This window comes from Eumetopias jubatus, unplaced genomic scaffold (genome assembly GCF_037043125.1).
Source record: "Eumetopias jubatus isolate StellerSeaLion01/CBP00866 unplaced genomic scaffold, mEumJub1_p1.0 scaffold_11, whole genome shotgun sequence".
NCBI lineage: Eukaryota > Metazoa > Chordata > Mammalia > Carnivora > Otariidae > Eumetopias > Eumetopias jubatus.
In genome coordinates this window covers 57,521,916-57,547,648 of record NW_028274817.1, presented here as the reverse complement: position 1 = coordinate 57,547,648, position 25,733 = coordinate 57,521,916, and the positions used below count along the sequence as shown (strand labels likewise).

The following is a 25,733-nucleotide window of genomic DNA, read 5'->3' as shown; positions in this document are numbered from 1 at the left end:
GGTGGTGTGTGTGTGTGTGAGTGTGTGTACACAATGGAATACTACTCAGCCATAAAAAAGAATGAGATCTTGCTATTTGTGATAATGTGGATGGTTCTAGAGGGTAGCATGCTGAGTAAAATAATTCAGAAGGAAAAAGACAAATACCATATGATTTTATTACATGTGGAATCTAAAACAAACAAAAACTAGAGACAAAGTCATAAATACAGAGAACAAACTGGTGTTTGCCAGAAGGAAAGGATTTGGGGAATGGGTGAAATAGGTCAAGGTGTTTAAATGGTACAGACTTCCAGTTATAAAATAAATAAGTCATAGGGATTAAAACTACAGCTTAGGACATATAGTCATAATAATGTAACAGCAATGTATATTGAAAGGTAGTAACTACACTTACCAAGGTGAGCATAGCATTATGTATATAATTGTCAAATCACTGTGTTGTTCACCTGAATTTCATATAACATTATATGTGACGTATACTTTACCTTTTATAATGCCATTGGAATTTTGATAGGGATTGCATTGGATCTATATATCATTTGTGTAATATGGAGATTTTAATAATGATAATTCTCTAATCCAGGAATATAGGATATTTTTCCATTTATTTGTCTCTTCTTCCAATTTTTTCATCAGTGTGTTACAGATTTCAGTGTACAGATCTTTCACCTCCTTGGTTAAATTATTCCTAATTATTTTATTGGTTTCAATGCTATTGTAAATGGGATTATTTCCTTAGTTTCTTTTTCAGATAGTTCATTGTTAGTGTATATATTATTTTGTATTTTGATTTCATATTCTGAAAAATTACTGAATTCATTTATTAATTTTAACAGTTTCTTTGTGGAGTATTTAGGGTTTTCCATATATATGATCATGTTATCTGCAGAGACAATTTTTGCTTCTTCCTTTCCAATTTGGATGCTTGTTATTTCTTTTTCCTGACTGATTACTCTTGCTAGAACTTCTAGTACTATGTTGAATAGAAGTGGTGATAGTGGGCACTCTCATTTCATTCTTGATTAGAGGAAAAGCTTTTAGCTTTTCACAATTTAGTATTATGTTAGCTGTGGATTTGTCACGTATGGATTTTATTATATTCAAGGTACTTTTGTTCTATATCTTATTTGTTGAGAATTTTTATCATGAAGGAATATTAAATCTTTTAGATATTTTATCTGCATCTCTTGACACCATCATATTATTTTTGTCCTTCATTTTGTTAATGTGGTATATCATGATTATTGATTTACATATGTTGAACGATCCTTGTATCCTTGGAATAAATCCCACTTGATCGTGATATGTGATCCTTTTAGTTTAGTTATAAAGTTGTTAGCCTGCGCCTCACTCATACGTACAATATGAACTATATAACCAGTGTGATGTGAGAACAGAAAGCTGAAATTAACACAGAACACATCAATGACCAGTAAAACCCCTTGGACCTTTGCAGAAACAAAAGTAAAACTACACTTTAAGGTTACCCTAAAAATGCAAGAAATATCAGTTAAATTTAAGGTGCTTTAAAAAGTTCAGGATAGCCACACTAGAATGTTTTTCTTTGTGAGGAAGGTGCTAATGGTGATTATCAAAGACAAAAATTATTGCCATATCTTCTTCTCCTGTACTCCTGATATCTGAGGTATTTCTTCCTGGATGAAAGGTTGTTGCTCTCCTTCTACTGCTATAAAATTGGTATATCACATTCCAGGACCTACAAAGTGGATAATAATTTATTGCCTATTTGACTATGAACTTTGGTCAATATGTTTGTAACCATTTTATGGACTTCCCTCAAATAACTTTAGTTGATCTACAAGACTTTCATCCTAAAATTCTTCCAGAAAGCCTTCTCTCTATCATTGACACAACTCTGTTACCAAAACTATGAAGGAACTGTCAGATTTTAACCTATTTGCAAACTAACCATTTAGCCTGACACAGCTTTATAGATCTCAGCAGAAGTTATAAGACTCCTTGTCAGAGACAATGGACTTTATTACTCACAGCAATAGCAATAGCCAGAGTACCATCATTTTCTTTGGCAAATTCCCTGAGCCCCAATTCTCACAGTATGATGTGAAGAGAGTCAGGTGACACCTACACACAAAGTGGATTATATTATAAGAAAAAAAAAACTGAGTTTAAGGAACAACAATCTTTTATGATAGAAAGTAAGCATGCCTGCTTTTTATGATAGAATTACAGACCATCTATTTTATGAAAGGTTATTTGCTATATTAGCATCCTTGTGAAGATCATGCAGAGCAAATGTAGTCAGAGCCTCTGCTCACAATAAATGCAGACCACATGAGAGACCCATGGAAAATTGCCTCACAACAATTGACATCCCCAAAAATGAAAATAATAGATCATGAAACTCATTATAAATTAAGTATGCTTAAAATGATTAAAGAGAAAAGGGAATTTATTTTAAAAAATAATATAAATAAGTAGAGAGCAAGTAAAAAAAAAACAGGAATAGATGAAAAAAGAACCAAATAGAATTTTGAGGAAAGAAACTTTTAATAATTGAAATTTAAGCATTCACAGGATGATTTAAATGCATATTAAAAACATCTAAAGAGGAAATAATCCAGAATGTATTATGTAGAAAGAGATGACAAATAGGTTAAAATGTGTAGAGTTTAGTAAGTTTCAACATGCATCTAATTTAGAGTCCTAAAGGTGAAAACAGTGAAAATGGAAATGAAGCAATTTTTGAAAATATACTGGTTAAAAAGCATACAGAACTGATGAAAGTTTGAATCATTAGATTCAGGAAAGTAAGCATATCCCCAACAGAATAAAGTAAAATAACGAAAAAAAATGATATGCATACTAACATACAGAATAATGATATTTAATACCATCAAAAATAAATAAACTAATCTTAATATCTATTTTAGGTATTAAGACAGATCAACCATAATGACAGAGTAATAACAGTCATCACCAAAACAATATACCAGAAGATAATCAAATATCTTAAATTCTGACAAAAATAATATGTTAAGTCAGAATTATTTAACTTGAGAAGGACAAAATAGGAATATTTTCAGAAAAAGATTGCAGAAGTTTACTACTAACATACCTTCATTGAAAAATAATTAAAAGAATCTTGAAGGAAGAAATAGGAAGCAAGAGGTATGGTAAGGGAACAAGCTATGGTGAGTGATGCTGGTATCAGAATTACCCTTTTCTACTAGGAAAAAAAACCTAAAAATCCTGGAAAAAATGTATAAAATAACTGTTTGCAAGCATTGGAAAACAAGCAAGTCTACAATATTGAGAGAAGGAAAATACATGAAGTGAACTCAGAATTTACCCTGGATTTTCTCCTAATGACGGTGTTTTCAAAACCACAGTTCAGAGAAATAGAGCAGGAGTAGAGGATAGCAGCCCCACTGGGAAGATAATTTCAGGATCACCATGGTAGTTGGACTTAGGGGAAGAGGTGATTCCAAGAAAGGAAAAGGCCACAAAAAAAGAGATGAATAAAGTTTTTCATGGTTATTTAACCAATTTCTAGGCATTACATTTTCAGAGTAAGACTCTGGTAGGTCTATCAGAAAACAGCTGCTGGACTGGAATGCTAGGGTGATATTTCAGAGGCTGCACAGTTCTTTGGAGATGGAAGTTTGAGTTTAGATAATACCAGGGTATTATGAACACCCATAGTCTTCGGTTAAGACCTCAGAAAGGCCTTATTTTATGGTTAAGGGCCATTCTCCAGGACAATCATCTTAATAAACTCTAAAACCAAATCTCCACAGAATCAAGATGATTCAAGGTAATTTGACTGTTTGCCACAATATTATCTAACACACTCTAGAGGAAAGTGACATAATCCATAGCATCTGCAAAGTATCATCTACAATACCTGAAACATAATAAAAATTATTAGATATGCAAATGTATAAGTAAATTATTAATAAGAAAGAGAAATAATGTCCAATAGTAGTTTACTAGAAATTATCCAGATATTGGGGTTATCATAAAAGGGCTTCAAAATAATTTTGATTATTATATTAAATTGCTATGGGCTGAATCCATAACGTGAATCCATATTATGAAACCCTAATACCAAATGTAGTAGTATTTGGAGATAAAACATTTAGGAAGTAATTTGGTTAAGATAGAGTCATGAGGGTGGAGGCCCCATGATGATATTTGTGCACTTATAAGGGGATTAAATGACCAGAGCTTTCTATCTCTTTTTCTCTATGCCATGTGAGGATACAACATGAAAATGGCTATCTTGAAACCAGGAAAGGGGCCCTCACCAGGAATGGAATTTGCCAACTTCTCAAACTTAGATTTCCCAGCCTCCAGAACTATGAAAAATAAATGCTTGTTTAAGTCACCCATTCTATGGAATCTGTTATACTAGCCCAAGCTGTTGAATATATACAGAAAATAGAGGAAAATATAGATAAAATGGATGAAAATATGAACAATTACAAAAAAGTATTTAAAATGTATAAAAATATAGTTAATTGTACATTCTAGAACTGCAAAATATCATTTCAGAAATTAAAAGCTGTTTAGACAGATGGGTTCAACAATAGATAATATTAGTTACTTTGAAGATATGTCAATTGAAAATAATCTAAAGCACTGGAAGAAAAACAGGATGGAAAAATGAGAACAGAGCTCAAACATTCTAACATACATGTAATTCATATTCTAAAAAGAAAGTATAGAGAAAATCAGGCAGGAAAATTATTTAAAGAAATAATGGCCAAGAATATTTTTTCAAATGTGATGAAATACATAAAACATAAACTAAAGGAGTTCATCAAAGAACAAGTAGGATATAAACAAATAAAACTTTACCTACACACATCACAGTCAAATCATTCAAGTTATTGAAAAATCAAAAACAGACCAAAAAAACCTTACAGCAATCAGTTGGAGAAAGAAAACATTCGTCAAAGAAATCACAAAGAAATATCGATAGCCAACTATTCCGCAGAAGCAATGGACGCCAAAAGTGAGATGACAAAACATTCTAATTTCCTCTGGTCTAAGGGATGTACTAGGAAGCAAGATTTTCAATGTTAAAATTCAAACACTTTGAGGCAAGCCAGAATGATTGGTAACTCTAGCCAGAATAAAATTTTATTATATATTTAAATTAGTGAAAGATAAAAATTCCTGTCAACTTGTATTCTACATAATTGTAAAGAAAAATGAATATATGTAATATCCTTCAAAAATAAAGGCAAAATGAAAATATTTTAATAAGAATAAATGCTAAAAGAATTTGTCACAGGAGACTTGCCCTAGGATAAATGGAGTTTTTCTGTCTGAAAGAAAATAATCTCAGATGAAAGTAAAAAACTGCAGTAATAATGAACAGTCCCAGAAAGGGAAAATATGTTGATAAAATATAAATGAATCTTATCTGTATAAAATAAGAACAAATATTAATGTCTTATAAAATGTATAACATTTATAATAGTAAGAAAATGACAATGATACAGCCCTTTAATAAGATGCTAGATGTCATTTAAGAGATGGTGAAATTACTAATTTAATTTGGACTGAAATAAATCAGATACATAGTATAATCTCTAGTGCAGCAGTTATTAAATTATTTGGTCTGAAGAACTATTGAAACCTTTAAAAATTATTTTGGACTGCAATGGGGCTTTGTTTATGTAGGTTAAATTATTGATAACTTCCACATTAAAAATTCAAACTAGGGCCACATGGATGGCTCAGTCAGTTAAGTGTCCAACTTGATTTCATCTCAGGTCATTAATTTCAGGGCTGTGGGATCTAGCCTTGTGTTGGAGCTTCATGCTGGATGTAGAGCCTGCTTAAGATTTTCTCTCTCCCTCTCCCCCAGCCCCTTCCCGCCAACTCACATGTGTGTGCTCTTTCTCTCTCTAAAAGAAATTTAATCCATTCTTGTATTGCATAATTCTTTCTCTTTTTCCTTCAGTTTCATTAGTTTCCATTATTTTGTCTTATAGGTTGTTAGTTTGTTCCTTTGCTTTTTCTAGCCTGCCATTCATTGCATCAAGCCTGTTTCCAATCATTTTTATTGCATTCTTAATCTCTAACTGATTCTTTTTTAACTCTTTTATCTCTGTTGTAAGGGTCTCACTGATGTCTTCTTTTCCCAAGCCCAGTTAACATCTTAGGATTGCTGCTTTAAATTCTCCATCAGTCATGTTACTTATATCTGTTCTGATTAGATCTCTGGCTGTGGCCCTATATTGTTCTTTCATTTGGGATAAATTCCTCTGTCTTGGCATTTTGTCTAAGTCTCTGCCTTCTCTGTGTTAGAAAAACCAGTTATGTCTCCTGCTGCTGAAAATAATGGCTTTATGAAGAAGAAGTCATATAGTGCCCAGGGCCTGCCACTTTAGAGAGTGTCTCCAGTGTCTGCTACATGCACTCTGCTGTTGTATTTTGGCTGCTCTATCCTTCAAGCCAGGCATCTGCAGAGTTTCCTCTTGCCTCCTGCGGGCAGTATTTGGCCCTTGACCCGAATGTGGTGACTTTTAACTAAGTGTGCTTTGGTCTGATTGTGAAATGAGAACTGACACCAACTCCACCAGAACTGAGGCCCTGCAGAAATTTCTGGTTGGGAGATATGGTGTGGGTAAGTGTTTGTGCTGGTCTTCTGGGGAAGAGGCCCACCATGCTGGGACTCAGGCAAGCTTGACTGAGAAGGGCAGTCCTACCAGACCACAGAAGAATTATGCAACATAAGAGACTTAGGGAACTCAGCGACTTCATCAAACCCAATAACATTCATATTATAGAAGTCCCAGAAGAAGAGAGAGAAAAGGGGGAAGAAAATTTATTTCAAGAAATAATAACAGAAAATTTCCATAATCCAGGAAAGGAAAGAGACATCCAGATCTAGGAGACACAGAGAACTCCCTTCAAAATCACTAAAAGCATGTCAACACCAACACATATTAAATTAAATTTGCAAAATACAGTGATAAAGGAAAAAAATCTTAAAAGCAGCAAGGCAAAAGAAGTCCTTAACTTACAAGGGGAAACCCATAGAGCTAGCTGCAGATTTCTCAATAGAAACTTGACAAGCCAGAAGGGAGTGGCATGATCTATTCAACATGCTGAATCTACAGCCAAGAATAATCTATCTAGCAATGCTGTCATTCAGAATAGAAGGAGAGATAAAAAGAATTTCACAGACAAAAAAAAGGAGTTCATGATCACTATACCAGCCCTGCAAGAAATATTAAAGAGCATTCTTTGAGTGGAAAGGAGAGGTCAAAAGTGACAAAGACAAGAAAGGATCAGAAAAAAATCTCCAGATGCAATGGCAAAACAAGTAATAAAATAGCAATAAATACATATCTATCTATTAATAATTACTCTGAATGTAAATAGACTAAATGCTCCAATCAAAAATCATAGGGTGTCAGAACGGATTAAGAAAAGCAAAAATAAACAATTGGGACTTCATCAAAATAAAAAGCTTCTGCACAGTGAAGGAAACAATCAACAAAACTAAAAGGCAACCTATGGAATGGGAGAAGGTATTTGCAAATGACCTATCTGATAAAGGGTTAGTATTCAAAATATATAAACAGTTTATAAAAATTGACACCCCAAAATTGAATAATCCAATTAAACATGGGCAGAAGACATGAATAGATATTTTTCCAAAGAAGACCTCCAGATAGCCAACAAGCACATGAAAAGATGGTCAACATCACTGATCATCATGGAAATACAAATCAAAACTACAATGAGATACCACCTCACACCTGCCAGAATACCTAAAATCAACAATAGAAGACAGAACAGGTGTTGGTGAGGATGTGGAAAGGGGAACCCTCTTGCATTCTTGGTGGGAATGCAAACGGTGCAGCCACTCTGGGGAACAGTATGGAAGTTCCACAAAAGTTAAAAATAGAACTACTCTGTGATCCAGCAATTGCACCGCTACATATTTACCCAAAGGATACAAAAATACAAATTCAAAGGGATACATGCACCCAGATGTTTATAGCAGCATTATCTACAATAGCCAAATTATGGAAAAATCCCAAGTGTCCATCAACTGATGAATGGATAAAGATGCGGTGTTATCTATACACAATGGAATATTACTCAGCCACAAAAAGAATGAAATCTTGCCATTTACAACAAGGTGGATGGAGCTAGAGAGTATTATGCTAAGCAAAATCAGTCAGTCAGAGTAAGACAAATACCATATGATTTCACTCATATGTGGAATTTTAAGAAACAAATCAGCATAGGGAAAAACAGAGAAAGGGGCAAACCAAGAAACAGACCCTTAAATATAGAGAACAAACTGATGGTTATCAGAAGGCAGGTGTGTGGGGGATGGGTTAAATAGTTTATGGGGAATCAGGTGTGCATTTGTTATGATGAGCATTGGGTGTTGTATATAAGTGTTTAATCACTATATTGTACACCTGAATCTAGTATTACACTGTGTGTTAACTATCTGGAACTTAAATGAAAACTTTTTTTTTAAAAAAGTGGTGTTTACCCTGCATGATTCTTACAGAGAGTATAAAGACAAAGAAAAAAAAAAACAGAATCAAAAGAGTGCACTATATGTTTTCGTTTGTATGAGCCTCTAAATAGATAAATATGATTGATTATGCAATAGAATATTGGTTACCACTTGGAATATAGATGGAGAAGGAGCATGACAGAACATTATGGGGGTGCTAGAAAGTTTTATATTCATAATTGTGTTGTGATTATGCAGGTATATACATATGTAAAGATAGCATCAAGCTATATATATACATATATATATGACATTTGCATGTTCTTTATTACAATATAAATAAATGAATTTAAAAAGAGACTCTTGCTGGCAGCAAAGTTATTAAACACGTCATTTATCTCATAAGATTTGACAGTTAAGACTAATTCTGCCAGTTGAAGAAAAATTGGAACCAAAATACTGGGCAATGATAATATATAAGATGTAAGAGGGGAGATTAGAGAATAAATGTTTTAAGGTCATTTTATTGATTAGGGGAGGATATAGGTATTGACTAGATTATCTGCTACACATTTTAAAACTAGTTTAAGGTATGTGCATAGAATGTGTAATGTCCTGACCACTAGAGTAGAAGATTAAAAAAAATTTTAATAAAATGCAGGGAAGATCAAGGCACCTGGGTAGTGCGGTCAGCTAAGGGTCTGACTCTTGGTTTCACTTCCGGTTATGATCTTAGGGTCATGAGATGGAGACTGGCATCAGGCTCCACACTCAGCATGGAGTCTTCTTGAGATTCTCTCTCCTTTTCCCTCTGCTCCTCCCACTTGTGTGCTCTCTAAAGTAAACAAATCTTGAAAAAAATGCATGGAAAATGGATAAAAAGAGCACACAAAAATGTGGTACACAGAAGACAAAATAAGATGGTAAAGTAAGTCCAGATATATCATAATTACAATAAATATAAATGTACAAACCCCATCTGTTAAAAAACAGAGACTCTCAGATTGGTGCTATTCCGTCAGATTCTGAAAGATGCCTTTCTGTAACTTGGATAGATTATTTGAAACACATTGGTATTATCATTCAATACTTATTCTGTACCCTTAAAGGAATAACAGATTTTATATGGACAATTCAACACTAACTTCTTTATTATTTTTTCTTATAGTCTGATCTCAGCCATGAAATGGAATCTGATATAATAGATGTGGTAAGTGGCCTTCTCAGATTTTGTTTTATAAAATAAAATATTTCATATATACTATATAATTTTGATACTAGAGTGTTAAGTAATTATATTTTCTTTAGTACTCTGTGTAAAAGTAGAGAGGCATACATATATAGTGAATCTTTAAGGAATATTTTGGTTTCTTTTTTGTGTCACACAAAATTGGATGCAACAAGGAAAAATTAAATATTTGAAATTACAAATTAAATATAATCTAAAATTTGAGACAAAATAAGCCATGAATTAATTGAAAAAGGTGTAATTATAATGGGCAAATATGAGTGGTATCTTTTCAGCATATTCTGAAAGAATAAAAAATAATTCCTTTATTGACCTTTCTGATTTGGAACACTCTTCCCTTGAGAAATAATTTGCATGTGTATTGCTTTCTTTTGGTGGAGACTATAACTGCTCTTTGGAGTTTTTAATTACCCAAGAGAACAGATCTTAAAATAATAAGTCAAAGTTCTTGAAATTATGTATATCAAATGTTGACACAGAGAAATTAATATTCATAAAATGCCACTGTTGAGGAAATATTTTCCTTAGTTAAGTTCCACCAAAAGAAATCTTGAACCTGTACCTACAGCCTTGAGTACCTGTGTTCATTCTTTAGAAAATAATCTTTTGGCACTCTTTAGAATTCCAGATGACCTGAAGATTTTTAGATGTGCCTGGGACAACTAGAAATTTTAAATTATATTTCTTTCTTTCTAGACCAATCTAGTATTCATTTGAAGGAAGTTTATTTTTTTCAATTTTATTTTATTTTATTATGTTATGTTAGTCACCATACAGTACATCATTAGTTTTTGATATAGTGTTCCATGATTCATTGTTTTCATATAACACCCAGTGCTCCTTGCAATATGTGCCCTCCTTAATACCCATCACTGGGCTAATCCATCTCCCCACCTCTAAAACCCTCAGTTTGTTTCTCAGAGTCCATAGTCTCTCATGGTTCAACTCCCCCTATGATTTCCCCCCCTTCATTTTTCCCTTCCTTCTCCTAATTTTCTCCATGCTATTCTTTATGTTCCACAAATAAGGGAAACCATATGATAATTGATTTTCTCTTCTTGACTTATTTCACTTAGCATAATCTCCTCCAGTTCCATCCATGTTGATGTAAAAGTTGGGTATTCATCCTTTCTGATGGCTGAGTCATATTCCATTGTATATATGGACCACATCTTCTTTATCCATTCATCTGTTGAAGGGCATCTCGGCTCTTTCCACAGTTTGGCTATTGCAGACATTGCTGCTAGGAACATTGGGGTGTATATGGCCCTTCTTTTCACTACATCTGTGTCTTTGGAGTAAATACCCAGGAGTGCAATTTCTGGGTCATAGGGTAGCTCAATTTTTAATTTTTTGAGGCACCTGCACACTGTTTTCCAAAGTGGCTATACCAACTTGCATTCCCACCAACAGTATAGGAGGGTTCCCTTTTCTCCACAACCTCCCCAACATTTATTGTTTCTTGCATTGTCAATTTTTGCCATTCTAACTGGTGTAAGGTGGTATCTCAATGTGGTTTTGATTTGAATTTCCCTGATGGCTAATGATGATGAACATTTTCTCATGTGTCAGTTAGCCATTTATATGTCTTCTTCAGAGAAGTGTCTGTTCATGTCTTCTGCCCATTTTTTTGACTTGATTATTTGTTTTTTGGGGGTTGAGTTTGTGAAGTTCTTTATAGATTTTGGAAATCAGAGCTTTCTCTCCAGTGTCATTTGCAAATATCTTCTCCCATTCTGTGGGTTGCCTCTTTGTTTTGTTGACTGTTTCCTTTGCTGTGCAGAAGCTTCTTATCTTGATGAAGTCCCAAAAGTTTATTTTCCCTTTTGTTTCACTAGCCTTTGGAAATATATCTTGAAAGAAGTTGCTGTGGCTGATGTCAAAGAGGTTACTGCCTATGTTCTCCTCTAGGATTTTGATGGATTCCTGTCTCACATTGAGGTCTTGCATCTATTTTGAGTTTATCTTTGTGTATGGAGTTAGAGAATGGTTGAGTTTCATTCTTCTGTATATAGCTGTCCAATTTTCCCAGCACCATTTATTGAAGAGACTGTCTTTTATCCATTGCATATTTTTTCCTGCTTTGTCAAAGATTATTTGACCATAGAGTTGAGGGTCCGTATCTGGGCTCTCTATTCTGTTCCATTGGTCTATATGTCTGTTTTCGTGACAGTACCATGCTGTCTTAGTGATCACGGCTTTGTAATATAGCTTGAAATCAGGCAACATGATGCCCCCAGCTTTTTCTTTTTCAACATTTCCTGGGCGATCCGGGGTCTTTTCTGATTCCGTACAAATTTTAGGATTGTTTGTCCCAGCGCTTTGAAAATGTCATTGGAATTTTGATCAGGATGGCACTGAATGTATAGATTGGTCTGGGCAGCATAGACATTTTAACAATGTTTATTCTTTCGATCCATGAGCATGGAATGTTTTTCCATCTTTTTGTGTCTTCTTCAATTTCTTTCATGAGTATTCTGTAGTTCTTAGAGTATAGATCCTTTACTTCTTTGGTTAGGTTTATTCCAAGGTATCTTATGGTTTTTGGTGCTATTGTAAATGGAATTGTTTCTCTAATTTCTCTTTCTACAGTTGCATTGTTAGTGTATAAAAAGCAACTGATTTCTGTGCATTGATTTTGTACCCTGCCACATTACTGAATTGCTGTATGAGTTCTAGTAATTTGAGGGTCTGTCTTTTGGATTTTCCACATAAAGTATCACATTTTAAGAGGAGAGAGAACCATATGGTCCTCTCAGTTGATGCAGAAAAACATTTGACAAAATACAACATCCTTCCCTGATTAAAACTCTTCAGAGTATAGGGATAGAGGGAACATTCCTCAATTTCATAAAATCCGTCTATGAAAAACCCACAGAGAATATCATCGTCAATGGGGAAAAGCTGAGAGCCTTTCCCTTAAGATCAGGAACATGACAAGGATGCCCACTCTCACCACTATTGTTCATAATAGTACTAGAAGTCCTAGCAACATCAATCAGGCAACAAAAAGAAATAAAAGTTATTCAAATTGACAAAGAAGTCAAACTCTATTTTAAGGAAATTTAACAGGCTCAAACACATATAACTGCAAAAAGTTTAAGAATAATTTTTAGCTTTTGGGGGTTTTGTTTGTTTTGTTCATTGCTAGTAAGTTTTCAGCCAGGGAAAGAGAAATACCATATGGTTTCACTCATATGTGGAATTTAAGAAACAAATGAACAAAGGAGGAAAAAAGAGACAAACCAAAAAATAAAATCGACTCAAATATAGAGAAGAAACAGATGATTACCAAAGGGGAGGTGGGTGGGGGGATGGGTGAAATAAGTGAAGGGGATGTCTTGATGATCACTGAGTAATATATAATATTGTTGAATCACTCTATTGTACACCTGAAACTAACATAACACTGTATGTTAACTATACTGCAATTAAAACAACATTAAAAAGGAAATTTTTTAAAATAGTTGTTTCCTGCCAGAAGAAATCATCTAATATTAATTCCATTTTTTAAAAGATTTTATTTATTTATTTGAAAGTGAGAGAAAGAGGGAAAGCATGAACAGGGCAGGGGGGCAGAGGGAGAGGGAGAAGCAGACTCCCTGATGAGCAGAAGCCTGACACTAGGCTTAATCCCAGGACCCTGAGATCATGACCTGAGCCAAAGGCAGATGCTTAACCAACTGAGTCACCCAGGCACCTCTCCATTTTTAACATAATATCTGGACCAAAAGGGAGGACCTCTTTGCCTTAAAAACTACCTCCTTTTATAGTTTGCTGATGTTTGTCAGAATGAACATTTTCCAGTGAAATATACAATGTTAAACAAGGTCATCTTTTCTTTTCAAGTGAAAGTCTTATGGGTCCTTTCTGAAAAATAGGTTTTGATAAGGGTAAGTTGAAATAAAACATGAAGGCATTGAGTTCATAGAGGGGTATACTGGATAAGAAGAAAGAAAATAGGCTACTTGACAATTTTTCCTAGGGCAAGAACTTCACTCCTTCACTCCTGAAGCATTTGTTTTAGTCAGATATAAACTCAATTTAACCTCATTAACAAACTAGGAACCACCAAAGGTATAGTTAGTCTGCATTCTGTATCTGCCATAAATCATCATCACATCTTTCTCATTATCCACTCAGAGGAGGTCTTGTGGTTGAGATTATCCTATTTCAGAAATGAAATCGACAAATTATTACATTCTTCATGGTTTTGTAGACTGGAAGGCTGTCATAAAAATGGAACAAATTTTGGCATTTTTATTGTCATTACTTCTTAAATATAGAGAAATACATTTTTAAAATGGCTTTCCTTAATATTTTAACAAGTGTTTTCTTTATTTTTACCCTGTTTTCTGCAAGCATTCCTTCCCCTCCCCTTCCATTTTACTTTTGTTTATCCTTCGGATTTTCTCTTCCTAACCACTTCTATTTTCTCTTGCTGTTCCATATGGGGACTGAAAGTAAACTACTGGTGTGAAATACAGAAAATATTCATAGACTTGGAGAATGTACATGATGTTAAACCATGACAGACTTCAGAAACAAATGAGAAAGCCCTTAAAGTCTAAAAGATTTTTGTGTCTCTGGCCACATTGCTTGGAATTTACAATTATATCTATGTCTTCTCTCTCTAAGAAATGTTTCTTCTTCAGAAATTATATTGACATTATAGTAATGGATGGACATGCAGGAGAAAGGAAGTATGATCCTCATCTATCTCTATAGGGTAATCTGTTCAAGATTTTCTAAGTGCCTAATATCTAATACTGTTATTGGGTTCAATTTAGAAAAGCACTAATTGATTATATATTGGCACAGATGTCAGCTCCAGGATCCAATTTTTGTTATACCTCTAGTAAAATAAATAATATCATGTAATCATATATACTTAGACTTCGAAAGCACTTTAGTTTTGGTACAACCATCCACTCTAGTATTTGAATATTTCTCATGCATCAAAGAGGGCCTAACATGTGCCAAATACTGTGTTTGTTGCTTAAAATCCATTTAATTTCATTTTATTCTTTTAATTCCTTTGATGTGAAGTATATTTTTAAAGATAAGGAAACTGAGGCCCATAGAATTTAAGCCACTTGCTCAAGATCCTACAACTAATAAGTTGCTCATTTGGGATTTGCACTGGGGTTATTGTGACACTAAAGCCCATGTTCTTTCCTTTATACCACACATTTATAGTTTATGCTCATATATCTGCAGTCTAGGAATCCTATTTACCTGGACAGCTCTCACTGTTGGAAAGTCCTCTCTTAGAGTGATATAAGGTCTTCTATTCTATAGTGTTCACCCATTGTTCTTACTTCTACTCCCAAAGGTTGACAGAACTAATTTATTCTTCCACATGATTGCTCATATATTTCAATACAGCAATATTCTTTTCCTCAAGTAAACACTCTCAGTTCCTCTTACCAGTATGGTTGCTCTGGTGTGAATATGGTACAAGGTATCCATAATCATTTTAAAAAGATACTCAGGATGTATTCATGCTCAGAACCATGAGAGCCAATATAGAGCATTAGTCTGTCAGTTCTCTTATTCTAAATACTATACTATTTTGAATGCTTCCTAAAATGGAATTTATTTTTGTATTGTTTGGACATTCCCCATCACATTGCTGACAAAGATTGTGCTTCTTGCCCAAATAATAAAAGAGAGAAAAATATTTTCATAATATTTATTATGTGTAGGCACTTTTCTAAGTGTTTTATATAGAACATTTAACTAAAATTCTTTAGTTATTTTTCCATAACCACTGTATTTCCCCCTCCCTATACTTTAGTATTTGTTTTTCAGAAGTTATACAGTCGAGAAAGAGGAAGCTCTCACACTGTTGGTGGGAATACAAACTGGTGCAGCCACTCTGGAAAACAGTATGGAGGTTCCTCAGAAAGTTAAAAATAGAACTAACTTATCATCCAGCAATTGCACTATTAGGTATTTGCCCAAAGGATACAAAAATACTGATTTGAAAGGATATATGCACCCTGATGTTTATAGCAGCATTATCAACAATAGCCAAATTATGGAAACATCCCAAGTGTCCATCAACTAATGAATGGATAAAGAAGATGTGTTATACATATACAATGGAATATTAGCCATAAAAAAGAATGAAATCTTGCCATTTGCAATGACAGGGATGGAGCTAGAGAGTATCATACTATGCAAAACAAGTCAGAGAAAGACAAATACTACTTGATTTCACTCATATTTGGAATTTAAGAAACAAAACAGATGACCATGGTGGGGGTGGGGGGAAGAGAGAAGCAAACCAGGAAACAGACTCTTAACTATGGAGAAAAACTGAGGATTACTGGAAGGGAGGTAGGTGGGGAATGGATTAAATAGGTGATAGGTCCTAAAGTGGGCACTTTTAATGAGCACCAAGTGTTATTTGTAAGTGACAAATCACTAAATTCTACACCTGAAACTAATATTACATATATGTTAACTAACCGGAATTTAAATAAGAACTTGGAGAAAAAAATAGAAGTTATATACTTGACCCTATTAAATTTCACTATTACCACTTATTCAGCTTTTTTACAATTATAATTCATTCATTCAATAAATATTTCCCAAACATGCATTATGTGGCCTTCACTGTTCAATATACTAGGAACAAAATAGGCACATATCCCTGTTGTCATCAAGTTTAAAACTAAAGAAGTAAGTGAAATATATGGTATGTCAAATGGTGATAAATGTTATAGAGTAAAACAAAGTGAGGAAATAGGATCAGGTACTGGCAATCAGAGTTGAATGTTAGGGGAGGCCCCACTGAAAAAGTGAATTGAGAGCAAAGACCTGAAGAAAGTGAGAGACCTGAAGAACGTGAAAGGCCTTTAACCATGTGGGAATCTGGAAAAAGTGTGTTCTAAGTGGAGGACATACAAGGCAAAGATTATGAGAAAGGCACATGCTTCATGTATTCTAAGAATAATAAGAATACCTAAAATTAAATAAAATAACAAGGAGGTCAACATGGTTGGAGTGAAATGTAGATAGGAGAGTAGGAAGTACAATAATCAAAGCTGAGGTCTAAGAGCAAATGGACAAGGGGGGCATTATATAGGTAGTGGGCCACTGTAAAGACTTAGCTTTTTATCCCTCAATATATGATTATGTAAATTTTGACACATATAGAAAAGTTGAAAGAACTATCTAGTAAAACCCATAACCATACCACTTAGATTCTATAAATAATATTTTACTGTATTTGTTTTATGAAATATCCATCATCTGTCCATTGCTGTCTACCCACCAATCAGTCTTATTTTTTATGATGTGCTTCAAAGTAATTTGCAGAAATCAGTACACATCACCCCAAATACTTAAAAGCATGGCTGTCATTAATGAAGCTTCAGTACTGGTTTTCAGTTTAATTTTACAGATAAAATTTACAAAAAATAAAATGCAGGAATCTTAAGTGTGTTATTCTATGAGTTTTGGCAAATACTCAGGAAGTTCCCTCATGTTCATTATGGGTCATCTCTGATGCCTCTCCCCCTTGTCCCCACACTTTCACCAAGAGGCAACCACAGTTCTGAATTTTTCCAACTCAGATTAGTTTGACAATTCGGGAAATTCATATAAATGGAATTATACATTATATGGTTTTTTGTAAGTTTTTTTCATTCAGCAATCAATGTTCTTTAAGTCAATTTTTTGTTTCAGTTGATTTTTCCCTTTATATTGATATGTAGAATTCCACTATATGAATATACCATAGTTTACCCTTTCTTATGTTGATGGACATTCCTATTGTTTCCAGTTAAGGCAACTATGAGTAAAGTTGTTCTGAACATATTTTTTGGAAGGATTTTTTTTAAGATTTTATTTACTTATTTGAGAGAGAGAGGAAGCATGAGCAGGGCAGGTAGGGGCAGAGGGAGAGGGAGAACCAGACACCCTGCCAAGGAAGTAGCCCAATGTGGGGCTCGATCCCAGGATCTTGAAATCATGAACGGAGCCTAAGGCAGACACTTAACTGACTGAGCTACCCAGGTGCCCCTATGGAAGGACTTTTTTAAGACAATTCTTTTAAGAGCAGTTTTAAGTTCACAGCAAAATTGGAAGGCAGGTACAGAGATTTCCCATTACTCCCTAACCCTACATATGCATAGCCTCCCACATTATCAGCATCCCCCACCAGCATGGTACATTTGTTACAATTGATGAGCATACTTTGATACCTCATAATCACCCAAAGTCTATAGTTTACATTATGGTTCACCCTTGGTGTTATACATTCTGAGTTTGGACAAGTGTACAATGTGTATCCATCATTATAGCATCATAGAGTATTTTCACTGCCCTAAAAATCCTATCTGCTTTGTGAAGATCTTTACAGTCTTTGTGGACATAGTTTTCATTTCTTTTTGGAAATAACTAGGAATAAGACAGCTGGTGAAGATGCATGTTTAATTTTATAAGAATCTTCCAGAACTTTTCCAAAAGCAGCTATATTTTATACTCTAATAATAAATATACAAAATTTCCAGTTGCTCCACATCTTTGCCCAAATTTGGTATTGTCAGGTTTCTCAATTTTAGTCATTCTGGTGAGTGTGTAGTGGTATCTCATTGTAGATTTAATTTGCATTTTTGTGTTATGGATTATGTTAAGCAGTTTTATATATGTACTTTTGTATGTGCTTTTTTGTCCTTTCATATATCATTTTCTTGTGTGTATAGTGTCTATTCAAAAATTTCTGTTTTTTAAACATGAGTTGTTTGTATTTTTATTATTGAATTATTGGAGTTTTTAATATAGCCTGGATACCAGTCCTTTGTCAGATATTTACATTTACAGTATTTTCTCCCAGTGGAGAATGCTTATTCATTTCCTTAATGGAGTCTTTTGGTGAGTAGCAGTTTTTAATTTTGATGTAGTCTAATGTATTTTTTTTCTTTTATGGTATTGCTTTGTGTCATGTCTAAAAAAACCTGCCCCAAGTTGTGAAGATACTCTTTTATGTTTTCATCTAAATGCTTTATAATTTTAGTTTTTATATTTAGATTTATGATCCATCTCAAAATATTTTTTTAAAGATTTTATTTATTTATTTGACAGAGACAGCAAGAGACGAACACAAGCAGGGGGTAGTGGGAGAGGGAGAAACAGGTTTCCTGCTGAGCAGAGAGCCCGATGCAGGACTCGATCCCAGGACTCTGGGATCATGATCTGAGCCAAAGGCAGACGCTTAATGACAGAGCCACCCCAGCGCCCCTCAAAATATTTTTTATGTATGGTTTAATATAGGAGTTATAGACCATTGTATTTTCCTTAGGGATTTTAAGTTGTTTTAGTAGCATTTGTGGAGTTTCCTTTTTTGATTGGATTATTCTGGTTCCCTTGTCAAAAATTGAATGACTGTGTAAGTGAAGGTCTGTTACTGACCAGTCTATTTTGTTTCATTACCTGTTACTCAATCATTATGCCAGTATCACACTGTCATATCATACTTGGATTCAAATATTAGATTTTTAGAAAGACTCTGAATACATGTTAACTCATTGTACAGTGCACAGTAATGCATTAACACATTATTTCCCACTGATGTATTAGTACCATTTAGACAAACTGTTGCTTATTTTGTTTGTATGTTTGTAATTGGGTAGAATGGAGCAGAGGAAGAGGAAGGAGGCAGGTGCAGTCTGAAGCCAATCCTGAGATTCTAGTCTAGTGTATAATAGTACCTAGTTTGAAGGAAAATATAATAGAAGAAACTATGAAGTGATATTTCTACCATAATTGGAAAGGCATTTTCCCTATTTGCCTCTGTAATTTCCCAGGTGCTTTGTTTTGAGGTACATCAAAGGGTATAGTAGATGAGGAAAGAGCTCATTCTTTAATTATCATCAAAAACAACTACTTGTATTACTTGTAGAGTAAAATAAACTATTAATTCTGAAAGAAGTTCTATGCATGCATCATGATTTCTAAAAGCTAAAAAATGAGTGTTTTATGACTGGCTTTTGAAGGCAGTGTCTGGTATTTTTTAAATTTATCATATTATCTAATCTCTTTCATACTGTATAGCCTAACTAAATGTTGTGCTTTGATTATTTTAAATTCATAATATTTATTTATTTTCCCAAAATCTTACTCTTGGGAGCAAATAATCTTTTGATTGGAAGAGTTGGTAGGCACATCTGCACCATAAACCAGATGAAAAATGTAGTTGATTAATAACTTCTCTGACAGTTTTTGTGACTTGGAACAAGAAGGCAAGAACAAAAAGTGATAATAAATTTTTATCTTTTATTTGAGAATAAGTAATTCCAAGTAAAGGTCAGATTCTAATGAAAAGCAGAGCAATAACAAATGTACATATGTTTTCAAAAACTGCATTGGTGGTGTTAAAAAACTAACAGCTTATATTTCTATAGTGCTTATCACATGCCACACAATATTCTAATCACTATCCATACATTTACTTATTTAATCCTCACAAATATTCTATGCTTATAATTATTTTCAGTTTATAGATGAAGTTTCTGAGGCATAAAGATTAATTAACTTGTCCAAGTTCACACTGCTTTTCTTCCTGATACTGGAGGAACAACTGTCAACCTTTCACTGCTGAGTATCATGTTAGCTGTGGACTTATTTATGACCTTTATTATGTTGAAGTATGTTCCTTCTATCCCTAGTTTGTTCAGAATTTTTATCATAAGAGCATGTTGAATTTTGTTAAATATTTCTTCTGCATCTATTGAGATTTTATGATTTTTATCTTTCATTTTGTAATGTGGTATATCACATTTATTGATTTTGAATCATCATTGCATCCCAGTAGTAAATCCCAGTTGATCAAGATGTATAACCCATTTTAATGTACTATTAAATTTGGTTTGTTAGTATTTTATTGAGAATTTTTGTATCTATATGCATCACAGATACTGGCCTGAAGTTTTCTTTTTTTGTAGTATCTTTATCTGATCTTGGTAAGAAGGTAATGCTGGCCTTGTAAAATAACTTTGGAAGTGTTCTCTTCTCTCCAACACTTTGGAAGAGTTTGAGAAGGATTGGTGTTAGTACTTCTTTAAATGTTTGTTAGACTACATCTGTAAAGCCATCTGGTCCTTGTGTTTTTCCTTGGGGGAAGCTTTTAAATTACTGGTTCAATCTCCTTACTCATTATTGGTCTATTTGGATTTTCTATTTCTTCATGATTCAGCCTTAGATGTTGAATGTTTCTAAAAATTTATCCATTTCTTCTAGTTTATCCAATTATTGACATGTAATTGTTCATAGTAGTCTCTCATAATCCTTTGCATTTCTTTAGTATCAGTTGTAATGTATTTCATTTATAATTTTTTGTTCTCTCTTTTTTCGTATATAAAGTCTAACTGAAGTTCTGTCAATTTTGTTTACTTTTCAAAAAATCAACATTTAGTTTTTTGTTGGTCATTTCTATCTTCTGCCTCACTATTTCTCCTCTGATCTTTTGTTATCTCCTTTATCCTGCTAACATCAACTTAGTTTTATTATTATTATTTTCTTAATTCCTTTTGATATATAGTTAGGTTATAATTTGAGATTTTTCTTTTTTCTTAATGTAGGCATTTATCATCATAAACTTCCTTCTTAGAACTGTTTTTGCTGCATTCCGTAAGTTTGGGTATATTGTTTTTCCACTTTAATTTTTTGAAGTTACTCTGATTTTCCTTTTTTATTTCTTCTTTGATCCATTTGTTGTCCAGGAATGTGTTGTTTAATTTCCACATATTTTTGAATTTTCCAGTTTCTTTCTGTTATTGATTTCTACTTTCATACCACTGTGGTAAGATAAGATTTATTATGATTTCAATTTTTTAAAATTTTCTGACATTCGATTTGTGAGAAAGCATATGATGAATCCTGGAGAATGTTCTGTAGGTGCTTGTTTTCAAAGTGTATCATGCTGCTGTTTGATAGAATGTTCTGTATATGTCTGTTAGGTCCATTTGGTCTAAAGTATAGCTCATGTCCAATGTTTCCTTAATTGATTTTCTATCTGGATCATCTATCCATTGTTGAAAGCGGGGTATCACATCTCCCTACTATTAGTGTATTTTTATCTCTTTCTCTGTTCATTTTTTGTTAATGTTTTCATTAAATATAATAGGTGCTGCAATGTTGAATACATATATTTTTACAATTGTTATTTCATCTTGATACAGTGACATTTTATTATAATAAAGTTAGTTTTTTGTGTCTCTTGTAACTGATTTTGACTTACAGTCTATTTTGTCTGATATAAGTATAGCTTCCCTTGCTTTTTTTTGGTTTCCATTTGCATGGAATATCTTTTTACACCCTTTCACTTTGAGCCTGTGTATATATTTAAAGCTAAATTAAGTCTCTTGTAGGCAGTATTTGGTTGAGTCTTGTTTTTAATTCCATTCAGCCACTCTATGTCTTTTGATTGGATAATTTGATCCATTCACATTTAAAGTAATTATTGATAGGTATGGAATTACTAGTGTCATTTTATTATTGTTTTCTAGCTATTATGTAGTTCATTTGTTCATTTCTCTCTTGCTGTCTTTCTTTGTGATCTGTTGATTTTCCATATTTGTATACTTTGATTCCCTTCCCTTCACTTTATCTTTTGTGTACGTACTGTAAGTTTTTGCGTTGTGGTTACCATGAGATTTAATACATCTTACAGATATAACAATTTATTTTAAGCTGAAAACAACTTCAATTTTGAACAAAACTTTACTCTTTTGCTTTCCCTATTTTAAATTTTTGATGTCATAATGTTCTCCTTTTTATATTGTGTATCTGTATATCCATTCACAAATAATTGTAGCTTATAGCTATTAGTTTTAGCTATAGCTATTCTTAATACTTCTATCCTTTCACCTTTACACTACAATTAAGTGATTAACACATTGCCATATTATGGTATTGTATTCTGAATTTTACTATATACCTTGACCAGTGTGTTTTCTATTTTTGTTTTCATGTGACTAATTAGCATGCTTTCATTTGAGCTTGAAAACAACTTTCCCAGTTCTTGTAAGTCAGGTCTAGGCAGGCCTAGTGGTGATGAACTCCTTCTGCTGCCATTTTTTTTTTTTTGGTCTGAAAAAATGTTTCTCTTCTTCATTTATGAAGGACAACTTTGCCACATAAAATACTCTTGGCTGGCACTTTTCTTTCAGCACTTTGAATATATCATCACACTTTCTTTTCACCTATGTTATTCTGAGAAATCCTCTGATAGCCTTATGGGAGTTCCCTTATGAGTGACAAGCTTTTCTTTTTTTCTTGCTGCTTTTAAGATTTTCTCTTTGTCTTTGTGTTTTACAATTATATTATCATGTATCTTGGAGAAGATCCCTTTGAGTTGAAATTTGTTTGGGGACCAGGAACTTGAATATCCAAATCTCTTCCCAGATTTGGGAAGTTCTCAGTCATTTTTTCTTTTTCTTTTTTCTTTTTATTGTGTTATATTAGTCACCATACAATACATCATTAATTTTTGATATAGTGATTCATGATTCATTGTTATTTTATAACACCCAGTGCTCCATGCAGTACGTGCCCTCCTTAATACCCATCATCGGGCTAAACCATCCCCCCAATCCCCTCCCCTCTAAAATCCTTAGTTTGTTTCTTGGAGTCCATAGTCTCTCATTGTTGGTCTCCCCCTCCGATTCTGCCCCTTCATTTTTCCCTTCCTTCTCCTAATGTCCTCCATGCTATTCCTTATGTTCCACAAATAAGGAAAACCATATGATAATTGACTTTCTCTGCTTGACTTATTTCACTTAGCATAATCTCCTCCAGTCCCATCCATGTTGATGTAAAAGTTGGGTATTCATCCTTTCTGTTGCTGAGTCATATTTCATTGTATATATGGACCACATCTTCCTTATCCATTAATCTGCTGAAGGGCATCTCAGCTCTATCCACAGTTTGGCTATTGCAGACATTGCTGCTAGGAACATTGGCCCTTCTTTTCACTACATCTGTGTCATGGGGTAAATACCCAAGAGTGCAATTGCTGGGTCAGAGAGTAGCTCTATTTTTAATTTTTTGAGGAACCTCCACACTGTTTTCCAAAGTGGCTGTACCAACTTGCATTCCCACCAAAGGTGTAAGAGGGTTCCCCTTTCTCCACAACCTCTCCAACATTTGGTGTTTCTTGCCTTGTCCATTTTTGCCATTCTAACTGGTGTAAGGTGGTATCTCAATGTGGTTTTGATTTGAATTTTCCTGATAGCTGATGATGATGAACATTTTTTCATGTGTCTGTTAGCCATTTGTATGTCTTCTTTGGAGATGTGTCTGTTGATGTCTTCTGCCCATTTTCTGACTCGATTATTTGTTTTCTGGTTGTTGAGTTTGAGAAGTTCTTTAAAGATTTTGGATATCAACCCTTTGTAGTGTCATTTGCATATATCTTCTCTCATTCTGTGGGTTGCCTCTTTGTTTGTAGACTGTTTCCTTTGCTGTGCAGAAGCTTCTTATCTTGATGAAGTCCCAAAAGTTCATTTTTGCTTTTGCTTCACTAGCCTTTGGAGATGTATATTGAAAGAAGTTGCTGTGGCCGATGTTGAAGGGGTTACTGCTATGTTCTTCTCTAGGATTTGGATGGATTCCTGTCTCACATTGAGACATACAAATTTTAGGATTGTTAGTTCCAGTACTTTGAAAAATGTCATCCATTTGAGTTTATCTTTGTGTATGGTGTTAGAGAATGGTGTTAGAGAATGGTCGAGTTTCATTTTTCTGCATGTGGCTGTCCAATTTTCCCGGCACCATTTATTGAAGAGACTTTTATTCATTGCATAATTTTTCCTGCTTTGTCGAAAATTATTTGACCATAGAGTTGAGGGTCCATACCTGGGATCTCTATTCTGTTCCGCTGGTCTGTATATCTGTTTTTGTGCCAGTACCATGCTGTCTTAGTGATCACTGCTTTATAATATAGCTTGAAATCAGACAGCGTGATGCCCCCAGCTTTGTTTTTCACCAATGTTCCCTTGGCGATTCAGGGTCTTTTCTAATTCCATACAAATTTTAGGATTGTTAGTTCCAGTACTTTGAAAAATGTCATTGGAATTTTGATTGGGATGGCATTGAAGATATAGATTGCTCTGGGCAACATAGACATTTTAACACTGTTTATTCTTCCGATCCATGAGCATGGAAAGTTTTTCCATATTTTTGTGTCTTCAATTTCTTTCATGAGTGTTCTGTATGTCCTAGAGTGTAGATCCTTTACCTCTTTGGTTAGGTTTATTCTGAGCTATCTTATGGTTTTTGATGCTATTGTAACTGAATCAATTCTCTAATTCCTCTTTCTACAGTTGCACTGTTAGTGTATAAGAAAGCAACTGATTTCTGTGCATTGATTTTCTATCCTGCCACATTGCTTACTTGCTGTATCAGTTCTAGTAATTTGGGGGTGGAGTCTTTTGCATTTTCCACATAAAGTATGTCATCTGTGAAGAGAGAGAGTTTGACCTCTTGCCAATTTGAGTATCTTTTATTTCTTTTTGTTGTCTGATTGCTATTGCTAGGACTTCTAGTACTATTTTGAACAATAGTGGCGAGAATGGGCATCCTTGACGTACTCCTTATCTTAAGGGAAAGGCTCTCAGCATTTCCCCATTGAGGATGATATTCACTGTGGGTTTTTCATAGATGGATTTTATGAACTTGAGGAATGTTCCCTCTATCCCTATACTCTGAAGAGTTTTAATCAGGAAAGGATGCTGTATTTTGTCAAACTTTTTTTTTTTTTGCATCAACTGAGAGGACCATATGGTTCTTCTCTCTTCTCCTATTAATGTGCTCTATCAAATTGATTGATTTGCGAATCTTACACCACTCTTGCATTCCGGGGATAAATCCCACTTGGTCTTGGTGGATGATCCTTTTAATGTATTGTTGGATCCTATTAGCTACGATTTTGTTGAGGATTTTGGAATCCATACTCATCGGGGATATTGGTCTGAAATTCTCCTCTTT

At 33.9% G+C, this 25,733-nt stretch overlaps 1 protein-coding gene across 1 annotated transcript in view; it reads left to right on the top strand.

Annotated features, from left to right (window-relative positions):
• The window catches only part of LOC148163067 (uncharacterized), a 314,088-nt gene that overhangs the window by 173,294 nt on the left and 115,061 nt on the right, over positions 1–25,733 (top strand). The window contains exon 6 of the mRNA XM_088028556.1: positions 9,654–9,695. Coding sequence (XP_087884682.1) covers positions 9,654–9,695 — 42 coding nt within the window. The remainder of the gene's footprint in view (positions 1–9,653; positions 9,696–25,733) is intronic.